This window comes from Agelaius phoeniceus, chromosome 6, assembly GCF_051311805.1.
Source record: "Agelaius phoeniceus isolate bAgePho1 chromosome 6, bAgePho1.hap1, whole genome shotgun sequence".
In the NCBI taxonomy this organism is placed as follows: Eukaryota; Metazoa; Chordata; class Aves; order Passeriformes; family Icteridae; genus Agelaius; species Agelaius phoeniceus.
In genome coordinates, this window is record NC_135270.1 from 30333950 (window position 1) to 30346294 (window position 12345).

Here is a 12345-nt window from a genome sequence, read left to right on the forward strand (position 1 = left end):
TAAAGTCTCCAAATTGGCTGGCTAGACTTCCTTTTTTCTCTCTTTTTTTTCCCCTCTCTCTTGTTATTCTTCTATCTCTCTTTTTCTTTTTGCCCTCTCTTTTTGTTTTAAATAATATGAGGTTAGAAAAGCTTACCAGCCTCCTTGGGGAGTCACAATATTTGAAGCCCAGCAATGCACATGCTAGGAGACATCTGTGGGTGACGATGCCTCTTTGCCCTCAAGCCAGAAACAGAAGAAAGGTCTTTGGGAGGCTTATGTAAAAAACAGGCAGGCTGCTAGCTTAAGGAAAATAGCAAGGAGGGGGTAACAGGAAGAATTAATTCCCCACAACCACAGCTATTTCTTTCAGCATGAAAGTCAGCCCATTAATTGCCAGGAAGGATACTTGCCTCCCTACCCAGCTGAGAAGGAGTATTGCAGTCCTTTTCAAGTGGCACACCCCTGCATCCCAGAAGCATCTCTGCCTGCTGCAGCAGCATCTCTCCTGAGGCAGCCCACAAAGCCATGCAGGGAACTGGAGTCTGTGCATCTGGGAACAAACCCAGTGAGAGACAGAGCAGGCACCAGGCAAGAAAGGACACTCTTTTCCAGTAGAGGAAGCAAAGGGGAATAAGAACAGGCTGAAACACTTATTTCAAAATGGATTTTATTCCAGGCATTAAATAGATTCTGGCACATGCTTCTTTTGAAGAAAAAGGAAAACTAATCTGGATTCCACATAAATTACATCTGGCAAAGTGCAACTTACAAGTGAGTGGGAAAAATAAACCTTTTGAATCCAATTTCTGTACAACAGTAGATTCAGCTCCTCTTAAATAAATTCCCATTGGTTCACAGCACAGGAAATTACAGGGGATGCTCTGATACAGTAACAGCTTTCTTTAAGGGTATTACCAATGCAAATTCTCTGTCTTGACAGTCTAGGGGGCTGTTTAAAATAAACAGGAAAACAAGGCTCAGCAGCTGCTTGGTCTGACTGTTACATATAGTCAGTTTTCTTGAAGAAATCCTAACAGACACCTGTTACAAAACATGGCACTGGATGGACCTTGGGGAAAAAATAGAGATAACATTGTTCTTTCTTCCCTTCAGTGCAAGGGAAGTGTAGAGTATGCTAATAACGAGTTTGAACAAGACTTTGTTTATTCCAAGAAGAAGTTCAGTTTGCCCACACTTGACAGCAGCCTTTTGTAATGTAACTCCTTTTCAGCAACTGCTAAAACACATTGGAAACCAACAGCTTCCAAAAGATGATGTGTGGGGAGGTCTGTGTTGAGCTAAAGCAATGCTTTAGCTGACAGAAGAGTGAGCAGTTGGGAGGTAACCTCAGGTGAACATGTCCAAAACCAGGTAGAATTAAAAAATGAAACTCCAAACTCCACAAGCAATTTGAGTTATTAACATCTAGCATATGTCCACCTTTGCCCTTTCCTCCCCCAGGCCACAGCACCTGAAGAAGGAGTGTCCCATCTTCAGCAGCCCCAGCTTACAGCCCAGAAGGATGCCAGTTCACACTCTGCCAGGAGAGCAGTAGGAAAGAGGCACAAATAAATCAACACAGCCAGTCCAGGTGTGTCTGCCCCAGGAGCAGTCAGCAACCTCCAGCACGGGGGCCAAACACACAGCCAAGGGCAGCACCACCGTGCTGACAAGAGCCCTTTGCATTAGGGCTGGCCCAGAGCTTGGGCACTGTAAATAAGCAGAGCTTCTGTGGTCTGCAGCAGTCAGGAGCATTGTTTGTAGAAGAGCTGAGTCCTGGTCCCAGAGTGGTTATGAAGGAGGAACTGCAAGAAAGCTGCACACACACACAGTGGGAGCAGGGAGGAAGGAGGTAGTACCTGGTAGAGGAGTGAACATGCTGTTAGCTGCAGCACAAAAGCTGCTGGAGAATGAAATGGGGGGAGGTCAGATGGCCCACTTAGGCTGTCCTTTGATGAAAACATGTAATCCTTTCACACTTCGTTGTATACAGAGCTTACAAACAGTACCTGCTCAGTGGCCCTTCATCTGTCTTTGCATCAGTATTTTTCAGTCAGGTAGGTAAAAACTTGACTGTTCCTGTCTCCTACTGCATAATGATGCTATTCTGAAAGGACCATCTCCTGAAGATTCTTGTTAAAAATGCCGTAGCTTATAGGGTGGCATCTCTGCCCTCAATGGGTCTGTCTGGCCTGCTCTCATTCAATTCCTAGGCTATTTTCCTTCCTTCTCTGCCCTCTCCTAACCTCAGTGGTTCTGGCCCAAAGCATCTCTATATAGGAAAGAGAAATCACTGCAGAGTCAGTGCCCTCATTTCCACAGAGAAGAGCAGCTGCACCATTCTGTAAGGATCAAAAGGAACTCCCTTGTGAGTTTTCACAGTGCAGGCAGGTCATTCTTCTGGCTAATCAGGGCTGAGATGGGGATCTGATATCAAAGTGAAGGGGGAGACAGGATAAGAGCTCCGACACATGATGGATTTAATTTTTTTAAACCAAGAACAAAAAAACATTGTCCAGTTTTCACACTAAGCACATGCAATATATGAAGAACATTTTCTGTTCTTTTGTCAAATGTTTGGGCTAATACCAAACTAAGAGAAAGAATTAAAAACAGATACAAACATGATCAAAAGCAAACAGCTGTTCAGAATCCAAATGAACAACCTGTTTCTTCTGGACAGATCAGAAAGGATCCAGGCAAGCAATTGCCTAATGAAGATGGTCCCACCATCTGGTTCCCCTGTCAGGTTCTTGGAAAGGAGGGTTGGTTTACAAAATCAATCTCAAGAGGAAAATTTAACAGATCTAGTTAGGAGAAAGTAAAGTTGTGGGGACTTTATTTGAATAGGTGAGCATCCCTTGGCAGGTTTGAAAACCCACATGTGGCTAGAGCTGACTGGTAGGTAACTGGGAGCAGGACTGGGATGCTAGCTAGAGACCACCAGTGTCTTTGGTATTTCCAGAACACAAAGGAGCCTCTCTCAGGGCAGCCCTACACTGTGGGCAGCATTTGTGCAGGGGGCAATTTCAGCTTCACCAGCTAACCTCTCCCCAGGGTGCTCATCAGGAAGAGAGAGGGGTGTCAAAAGTAGAGCAGCCCCAATCCTTTTGGGGTTTTGTCTTTGTCCCTTTTGTCTTTCTCAAAGAGAGAAGGAAAAGCAACTAGACAAGGGAGTGGGTGGTTTGTCATGCCAGGCTCTGTTCACAGGGGCTATGCAGAGCTGGAGAGACAAGCATGAGAACTGTGGCCCTGCCCAGCCAGCAGCAAGAAGTCTGCTATGACCTAAGGGCTGTCCCCTTCTGTCTCTCACAGTGGGGATCTGGGTGGGCTCCTGCCACAGCCTGAGCCATGTGCAGCACATCTGTCTGTGTGTGCTGCCCACTGCCTTTGGGCAGTGGCTGGCAGCACCAGAAGAGCAGCCAGAGAACAGCCCCAGCTCCCCTAACATCCCCAAGGGTTGGCACCTGTCTCTGACTGGCTCCACCAGAACATGGTGCCCTGAACCTGCAGGACTGGGCCACTCTTGGAGGCAGGGCTGGCCTTCCACACATAAAAAAAGCTGGAAAGAAGACTTCAACAGGGAATAGTCCCTGAAACAATCCCTGGTTAGGCTCGTAGAACAGTCTCCCTTTTCAATCTCTCTTGTCAGCACTGCCCAACCTCAGCAGAGGAAGGAATGGGCCCACCAAAAAGAGGTGACAAACCTTCCCCCAGGATCTGCTAGCTCCTTCCCAGCCTTTCCACTGATCATGATGACTCTTCTGGACAGTCCTCACTGAGAGACATATAGGTGCATGACGGTAGAGCAAAAAGCCAGGGAAGCCAAAGAGCTACCAGTGTTTGTACAAGCATAGCCTAAGCTACTGGACTGAAGGTTGTGGACTCTGGATGCAGAGAAAGGAAAGGATGGGGAGAGCTGCAAGTATTGGGCTGGGTCCTCCTCCATCTCTAGGTGCAGCTGTGCACAGGCATCAGCTACAAAGGAGAACTTAAGACAATAGATGGGAAGATTTTGACAACTGTCCTGATTCCTCTCACCCCCAGCTTCTTCTCTGAAAAGCTCAAAACCATCAAGTGCTCAGCTGAAGTGGTGGCTTACTGATGAGCACAATGAAAACATTTAGGGTCAGACATACAAAACCATTCCTCCCTCCCTGATCCCCTCTGTTCCCAAAGTCTCATGCACAAAGAAACAAGGAGATCTCTGTGCTACCATCATGTTGCTTGTAGCAGCTCCCACTGTTGGCCAGGTACACCTGCTTGGCAGGGGTTGGTCACCACTCTTCCAGTCTGGTTTTCCAGGCAGAGACCACTGACAAAGTGTTGAATGAAACTGCCTTTCATCTTCCACTTCTGTGAGAAGAGAAAAAACAGGATGTTACTTCCATTCTCCTACAGAACCCTGACTTCAAGTTGAGGGTAATCCCAAGTAAATTCCAACAGCTGGGGAAAATTAAAATCTGGGCACAGGGCAGCATCTCTAAATCACTGGGCTCCTGTACTAACAATAGCTGCAGTAAGGTAGGGTCAGGGTTTAGCTGAGTTACAGGGCTGGATGCTCAGAAGCATCTAGAAAGCAAACAACAGTAGTGGTCACAGCACCAAGCTCTGGCTGAATTCAAGAAGCACCTGGACAATGCTCCCAGGAACATGATGTGACTCTTGGGGTGCCCTGTGATGGGCCAGGAACTGGACTCAGTGATCCAGATGGGTCTCTTCCAACCCAGTGTATTCTATGATTGTGTGATGCTATCAACACAAAAATCAGCAAGCAATGGCATTTTTAAAGTACATTATAGTTACAATTTCTGGGCCATTCTCTGTCCTGGACACCAAGATACCCACCAAAACTTGAAACCCTCCTATAGTTGTTTCCCAATCTAGGGAAAGCAAAGCACTGACATGTCTCCCAACACTGAAAGCAACCTGGCCATATAAAGCAAGAATCACACTTCCTAATGTTTGACTGGATCTCTCTCTTATCCATTGTTCCCTCATCTTTTCTTTCATCAATTTCAAAAGGTCTCGTATACCTTTCCTGAAGGTCCACTTTGGTTGTGCTACTGATCAGGGGGAAAAAAAAAAAGTCCTAACCTTGAATTTAAAATTCTGCTGGGAAAGGGCTGTACCTTCCATCCCTGCTGGAAAAAAACCCCAAACCTGACCACTGTGAATGATAATGAAGAGAAAAGTAGAAATGAGTCTGTGGATTTGGGATCTCCCAGATGAGGCAGTATAATTCATCTCCAGTGGGGCACAGCTGAGCTCAACAGGTTGAGAAGACTGAGGGGTTCAGGCTCCAGGGATTTTCCCTTTATTCTTTTCAGTCACACAGATGACCCAGTTAGAATTGTGATCTGGGTGCTCAGTCAGTAAAGAGCTTAGGAATATTATGAGGATGTTTTGGCTAACTCATGAGACTGATGAAGAAAAAGAAACAGTTTGACAATACTGATGGACTTCAAGAATATTGCAGAAAAGATATGCAATGGAATTTTAGAATTTCCTGCAATATATTGTCTTTTGACAATGTCAAAAGCTACAAACATTTTAATTCTTGGGTAGCATAGCAAAAGGACTGCCACATGCTGTGGGGTTTAAGATACTCAGTTATATTCACATATTGCTGGTAGCTGTTATGTGTCTTGGAGGGCAGGGCAGTTGCAAAGCCCAGAGTAATCTGTTGCTCCTGTATCACGTATTTCATCAAGTCTAAATACCAGAGGCAGCATCAGTTTGCAGTATTGCCAGCCCTGTCTGACAGGACAACACTAAAGGAGAGCTGTTTGTGCAGCAGGAAGAAGCTGATTTTAACGGAGAAGGGGGCAGAGGAATGCAGTGATGATGGACAGGAAGATACAATGCAGTCTTTGCACTACAATGCCCTCACCAGCTGCTGCAACTCACTGCCTACACAGGTCCCAGAGCCATCTGGCTCCCATCTGGCAGAAGCCTCCCTACGAAGAGCTGAGGAAGAGTTAATATCACGCAGCAGCAGCTGTAATGATGGAGTGCAAAGGAGGGGGTCTCTCCCCCTGGCAAGCTGTGCCCTGTGCCTGGCTGGTGCCATTGCTGCACGACAGCCTCCCCAGCAGTGACTCCCAGTGCCACAGACACCCCACTGAAGAGCCTCCTGACCTTCTCCAAAGCACATCTACTTCCTTGCCCTCCACTTTCCCACCACCTCTCTGTATTTGTGAATTCGCACTCTCCATGTTCCACTGTGCATGTGTGAGAGGAAGCTGCCAGCTGCCTCTCCCACACACCCCACAGCTCACCAAAGACCCTGCTGCAAAAGAATATGCTGAGATTTGAGATGGAGAACAAGGCCAATTACCAAGAGGCACTGGTTTTCTTCTTTCTTAGCACCACTGGAGGCTTGCTCATGTTACTCCTTCAGAGGAGAGACCTGCTCCTGTGGCACCCATCCCTGCAGAGCAGGTACCCAACTGTGATGTCTGCAGGGAGAGTGTGCAGCAACAGGCTCAGCAGGACGGCAGCAAACACTCTCCAGAGCACATCTGCTGCTAACAATATCAATCAGCTTCTCAGAGCCACACCACTGGAAAGCCCAGCATGTCAAGTCAGCCCAGATCCTTTTGTTCAAAGTAAAGTGGGGTGGGATGGGGAAGGGAAGGAGGAGAGAAAGCAAGAGTTGAAGGTGAGGCTCATCTGGGCTGTGGGGAGGTGCCATGTATGTAGCTGTTATAAAGCATACCCACAGTAAAAGCCAAAGTAGGGCTCCTCATCTCAAATGCATGGGCTACTTCCAGAATGACAAATTTTACCTATTCTGATCAGACACTGTGCTTTTCTGCCCTTCATGAGATACCAGAGCAACTCCCCTGACTTCACCTGAACCTTTCACAAGGCCTGACTGCAGACCACAGGACTACCAAAGACAGCCCAACATCCTGCCCTGCAGAGACACATGATATCTCAGAGCTCCCAGGAGGGTGGGCAGTGGCAATGGATGGGAACAGGAGCCAGGACACTCATCTCCCACTGTCAGCCACCTCAGAAAGGAGCCATTTAGTCTAAACCAGTTGCCTGGTGACATAGTTATGGAGGGGTCCAAGCCCCTTCTGGGAGGGCCCAGCTTTCTCCACAGACCACAAGGGAAGCTTAGGCTGGTAAGTTTTAAATGACAGCAGTAATGGCCACCTTTAGCAAAAAAACCCCAAAAATAAAGTAGACACCTCCTGCATACAGGGAGTCCTCTCTTCTTCTACACCCAGACATTATGACTGGACTGTACGTGAAAGGAAATATTTTGAAGATACAGGCATTGCACAATCTGAGAAATTTTGGCTTGAAAATCTTCTTTGGTCTCCCTTTCTTGTACAATGGAGATAGTACAGTTTACTGGTCAGAGTAGGTTTGGAGTGAAGATGGAGGAAGAAAAAAAAGAAACCATTTTTTCTTTGAAATATTGTGTTTTGATCCTATTCCCCAGTGTCAACTCAAAATTGCCCCCAGTTTTTTTGTGTATCTCTCTCTTGCTGTTTTTTATCTATCATTTCAAATAGGTTTTAGGTGGCTGGATAGAAGCATTCCACATACAATAAGTAAGAGAAAAGTCCCAATAGCCAGTCTTCTTCTATCCAATATATACAAGAGCTGAAATTGTTTACACTAGTCTAATTTTTCAGGGTAATCAAAAGTTTTTTTTTTAACCCCCAGTAATCCAGGTAGTGCAGGGTTTCTCTCAAAATCCTAACTGTGAAACAATGGAATTGGCCAAGTTCAGGAGGCACAGCTGAGAAAGGCAAATTTTGTTCATGAGGACTGAGATACTTCAAACAGAAATGTATGGAGAGCTGATAACTGGACAAGCCAAGGATGCTGTAAGTTGTAATTGAGTGTATTTGCAGAGCCATGGGCAGCCTGAAGCTGGTCTTGAACATTAGATTTTAAATACACGAGCAGAGACAGAAGATGGAAAAGCTCACATCAGCATCCAGCAAGTACTGTCTTCCTTTGAGCACTTAAATTTGTAAAACTAAATCCCAACTAAGAGAAACTCTTGTCTCCTGAAAAGGACTTTCAAGGTATGGCATATTGCCAGTATTGTTTTACCTGCTTATTGTCGTGAAGGTGCTGAGTCAGGTGCTTTCAAAATAGACAGGCTTTCTCTGCTTTTCTTTTTGGATACTCTATATAAAGTTGCATTCATCTTCAGGTAATATTCACTGAGAAGTAGAGTGGGAAAAATTTCCCAATGGCATACAAAGGGACACAGGATTTCAAATAGTGTTTGTCTCACCAGAACACTCAGTGTCCTCATTTTCAGGCTGAGGTCACATTCCTTCAGAACATTTTAATGAAATATAGCTGTTTAATAGGATTTCTCAGCATTTCTTGTTCTGTTGGGAAATATTGTGCCAATGTTTCTCATTTTCATTCTCTTGTTTTAGGGTCTGACTCTCACTTTGCCTTCTATTTGTCCTCACTATAACACAAATTAAAACACCACTCCTACTGTCAGTCAGAGCCAAAAAACAAAGCTGAAGGCAATAATTTATTGTGCACTCAACTAAAAATGCTATTCTCCAAATAACATTATGGATAACATCCATCTGCTTTGAAATCTAGTTCTGATTATGCAGAATGGCTTTTGGCTGGTCTTCTGCTAGCAGTGCCAGCTGTTGCTGTTGAATGATCAACAGGATCATGTTGCCAAATAGATTTCATTTCTGGTTTCTTTCAACCCAAGGGAGTCTGAGAGCACCAAAAATCATCTGAAGTGTGACTATTGTCTCATATCCTCCTGCTTGCAAAATTCTAGACTTATTCTGAGGTAATAGTCTAAACACAAATCACAATACTCTAAAGCCTCTGCTAGAGTATTACCTATATGTCAAATGGACTGGTTTTAGCACTCAAAATTAACAAAAAATTATCTGTCCTTGGGACATGCTTAATGCAGAACAGCTGTGTAGCATGGGCACAGCTTCAGCATGTTTGAAAGCAGAAACCAACTTTAGGAGTTGTGTGATGCTGTCATAATGATCTAACCAATCTACTCCTGCGACACTAAAAACCAAAGCTACCACATATACCATCTTTTGTCAGAAATGTTGCTTTTTCATGACTCAGACACAGACATGAAATCTACATCCAGAAAAATGCAAACATCTTTCACCACAGATCTCTGATGACAGTGACAGGAAAGATGTTCAAAGCTGGACTTCCATTGCTTGGGATGCTGTATGTGTGATGCGTGTGATGCAAGGTGCCCACGCTCACCCTCCTCCACTCAGACCACATCACATACTCAGGGCGCTTACTTGTCATTTCCAGCTCTGCAAAGGAGCTCAGCTGCCCTTCCTCCACCCTCCATTCAGCTCCTCTGACTTTCTGAGAAGCCCACTGAACTGAGAAGTGGGTACACGCATGCACAGTTTGGAAGCACTGCTCTCCCCCAGCATTTGCACTTTGGGCTGTGAGTACCCATGGGGAGACAAGGCAAGCCGTAGAGCAGCTGAGGGAATTTGTTCCTTCCAGCTTTGCTCTTTCTTGGAAATCAACCTCTCAAATATCAGGAGGACAGAGAATGGAATAGTTTACAAGATGACTGACTTCTAGCTAATTAAAATCTAATGTCAGTGTTAACAACAATTACTGTTGTGTTTATGGAAGGAAAGAACCATAACAACATTCCCTAGGAACACAACAAACTTAAGCATTGCAAGTAGAATTGGCTTTATAAGCAGAAATCAGAAATGGGAGTTTGGGACTACAAAAACAACCCCAGTGTTTAAGAACATTTAAACTCAAATTACATTAAAAATTCAAATGCACTTCTCCCACTTCACCCCACCTTATCCATTCAGCTGCAAGGCACTTTAGAATGGCAGCTGCAATTCAAATCAGTCTCTAATTATTTGAAATGCTTAAACAAAATCCTTGCTTAGAGTCAGTTGGTTAAATCATCTGCTAGGTCGAGTCCTTGGTGTAAGTGCAGTTTGCTCACATAAGGTAATGGAAAACAACAGATCACACTCTTAAGTGTGTGTATGTCTTTATAATGAGCCTGTAAATAATCAACACATCAAGACTCAATAAATCCTATTCCAGCAGCAGAATAAGCCTGCTTGTGTTACTGTGAATTAATCTCTCTTCTGGCTTCTGATGCAGCCTGACTCCACCCTCCTTGAGGGACCCTTGTCCTTCCATGACAGAGGAAGCAGGGAAGGACAGCTGATTTTGGCAGCTGCTGAAGTCCTCTCTGCTGCCAGGGAAGAAATACTGTGAGGCACATAAGGAGAAACTAAGTGACCTAATTACACAGCAATGGGATGAGTGATTGCCAACAAGAAAAGGAAGCAGGCAAGCACAGCCCACCTGGGATACCCTTGCAGATTAATCCAAACTCAGAGTTTTCCCAGTGTATTCATGGTGACAACTCTTCAAGGCATTTCTGCATTAACCAACCCTCCACAGGTCTATACAGGTTTTCCATAAATGTGCAGGACTGAATTTCAGTGGTTTCTTTCAGGAAAAACTAATTTCAAGGATTCATATAGTATTAGAAAGTACTGAAAAAATAAAATGCTGATGAGAACTGGTCAAAAGCTGAGCTGTCTTCTACATTTGGGCTATCAAAACAACAGACATGTCAGAAAGCACAGAGTCAGCACAGTCTTAGATGACAGAAAATTTGTTCTCTCTTGCTGTAGAGGGAAGCATGGGAACTAGGAATGAAACAAGTCCAATCTGCTGTCTGCCAGGGTTGTGTTGCTCCCTTTTGTGCTTTGCCCAGTTCTGATAAAAAGGCACATCACATCTCTGCTGAGGGCACCCCAGCCATTGCAGAGGCCATCCCTTAGCTAGTGTTGAAGGCAAAAGGACTGATTTGTCCTGACAGATCAGGGATGCACATCTTGGAAACAGCATAAGTCAAAGAGCTGCATTTTGTTGGGAACATTGCTGCTGTGTATTTTTCCTCTAGGGAGCAGTTCAGGTGGAACATGCAGTGCTTTATGTCAGTCAGTATCTCTTAAATGAGTTGCATGCACTCAGTTTTAAAGGTCTGCTCACATGTCCAAAGACAGCACAAAGAATACAGGTATCTCACTTCAAATTAAATAAACAAATGATAGCACATACTACCCTTCCCTTAGGTATCTCAAAGCAGTTGCCTCACCCACCTCTCTTTGGTGCTATGCTTCATCCATGCACCAATCTGGCTGCACATAAACTCATCCAAGAAGCAAAGCTGAGGTGCTGCTGAGCGGGTGCCAGCCCTGCTGCCAAGGGCCCAGGCAGAGCAGACACTCACACACTGCACCTCCTGCTTGGTCACACACTCTGTCACGCATCCAAGCTTACAAAACACACCAGAGAGGGAGATGCAGAAGATGGGAAGGACTTTAATGTGCTTTGGTACTGCTGGGTTTGCCCCTGCTGAGAGAGAGGTGCACAGTTACCCACCTGTCTGCCGTCTTTTTGACTGCAAGCTTCCAGTGTGATTTGAGAACCAGTCGAGAAGGAGGCAATGGACAGACACTTGTCCTGCTGTCTAATTAAAGGGTCACTGAATATCCACTCCTTTGGAATAAGAAAAAGGAAGGTTCCATTAGGATCCCAACAGTGATCAGATGAGGGAGAGAGAGCTTTTTCTATCAGATATTTTTAAAACCTCCATCTTTTGTTCTCTTCCTATGAAAGGCACCCTGGGAAGCACCTACCACAGCAGATGTCACTTGATCAGAAGTTTATGCTCAGGCTTGGTACATCATCATCATTTCAAAGTCTGCAGCTGGCTCCCCTCACTATCTGAGGTGTCTGATTAACCCATGATCCCATGCAATTCTCTGCTCTGCAGCTGTACAGATGCATGCCTACAAAGCAAGGAGCCCTGACATACATGATGTGCAACTGCTTCTGCATATTTTACACACCAGATATGTTCTCTAACAGGTATCTGGGACCTATAAATTGTTAAGCAAAGCAAAACACATGCAAGCATATCCATATATCACCAGCATGCATAAGGGACATGTTGATTAATGTTTTCCTTCCTCTGACTAGATGAATACCTGATCCAATCAAATATTACTACTATACCTTCCCCAAGGAAGAGATACAAAATGCAGTAGGTTTCAAAGATTTCAGATGGTAATGACACGGACCAATGAGTCAGGTTGAATGGCACACTGAATGCTGGCTGCAAACTAGTTTCCAATTGTTAACAGATGTGCATATGTGATAACAGATGTGAATATGTATTTTCTGGCATAAAATACCCTACTGTGACCCTTAACTTTCTCAAGCTGCTTCGCTGCTGCTTTCAGTCACCAACAGAGAGTCTGAGTGCAGATCTTCAGCTTGTATATACCATCACAGCTCTACTGC

The 12345-nt window shown here is 44.9% G+C and overlaps 1 protein-coding gene across 1 annotated transcript in view; it reads right to left on the minus strand.

The window, feature by feature from the left end:
- Positions 1–632: 632 nt before the first annotated feature.
- The window catches only part of GALNT16 (polypeptide N-acetylgalactosaminyltransferase 16), a 75859-nt gene continuing 64146 nt past the window's right edge, over positions 633–12345 (minus strand). Inside the window, exons 14-16 of the mRNA XM_054634716.2 lie at positions 11422–11538; positions 4199–4338; positions 633–1841 (exon numbers count right to left, since the gene is read on the minus strand). Of these exons, the coding sequence (XP_054490691.2) occupies positions 4201–4338; positions 11422–11538 (255 nt within the window). The 3' untranslated portion in view covers positions 633–1841; positions 4199–4200. The remainder of the gene's footprint in view (positions 1842–4198; positions 4339–11421; positions 11539–12345) is intronic.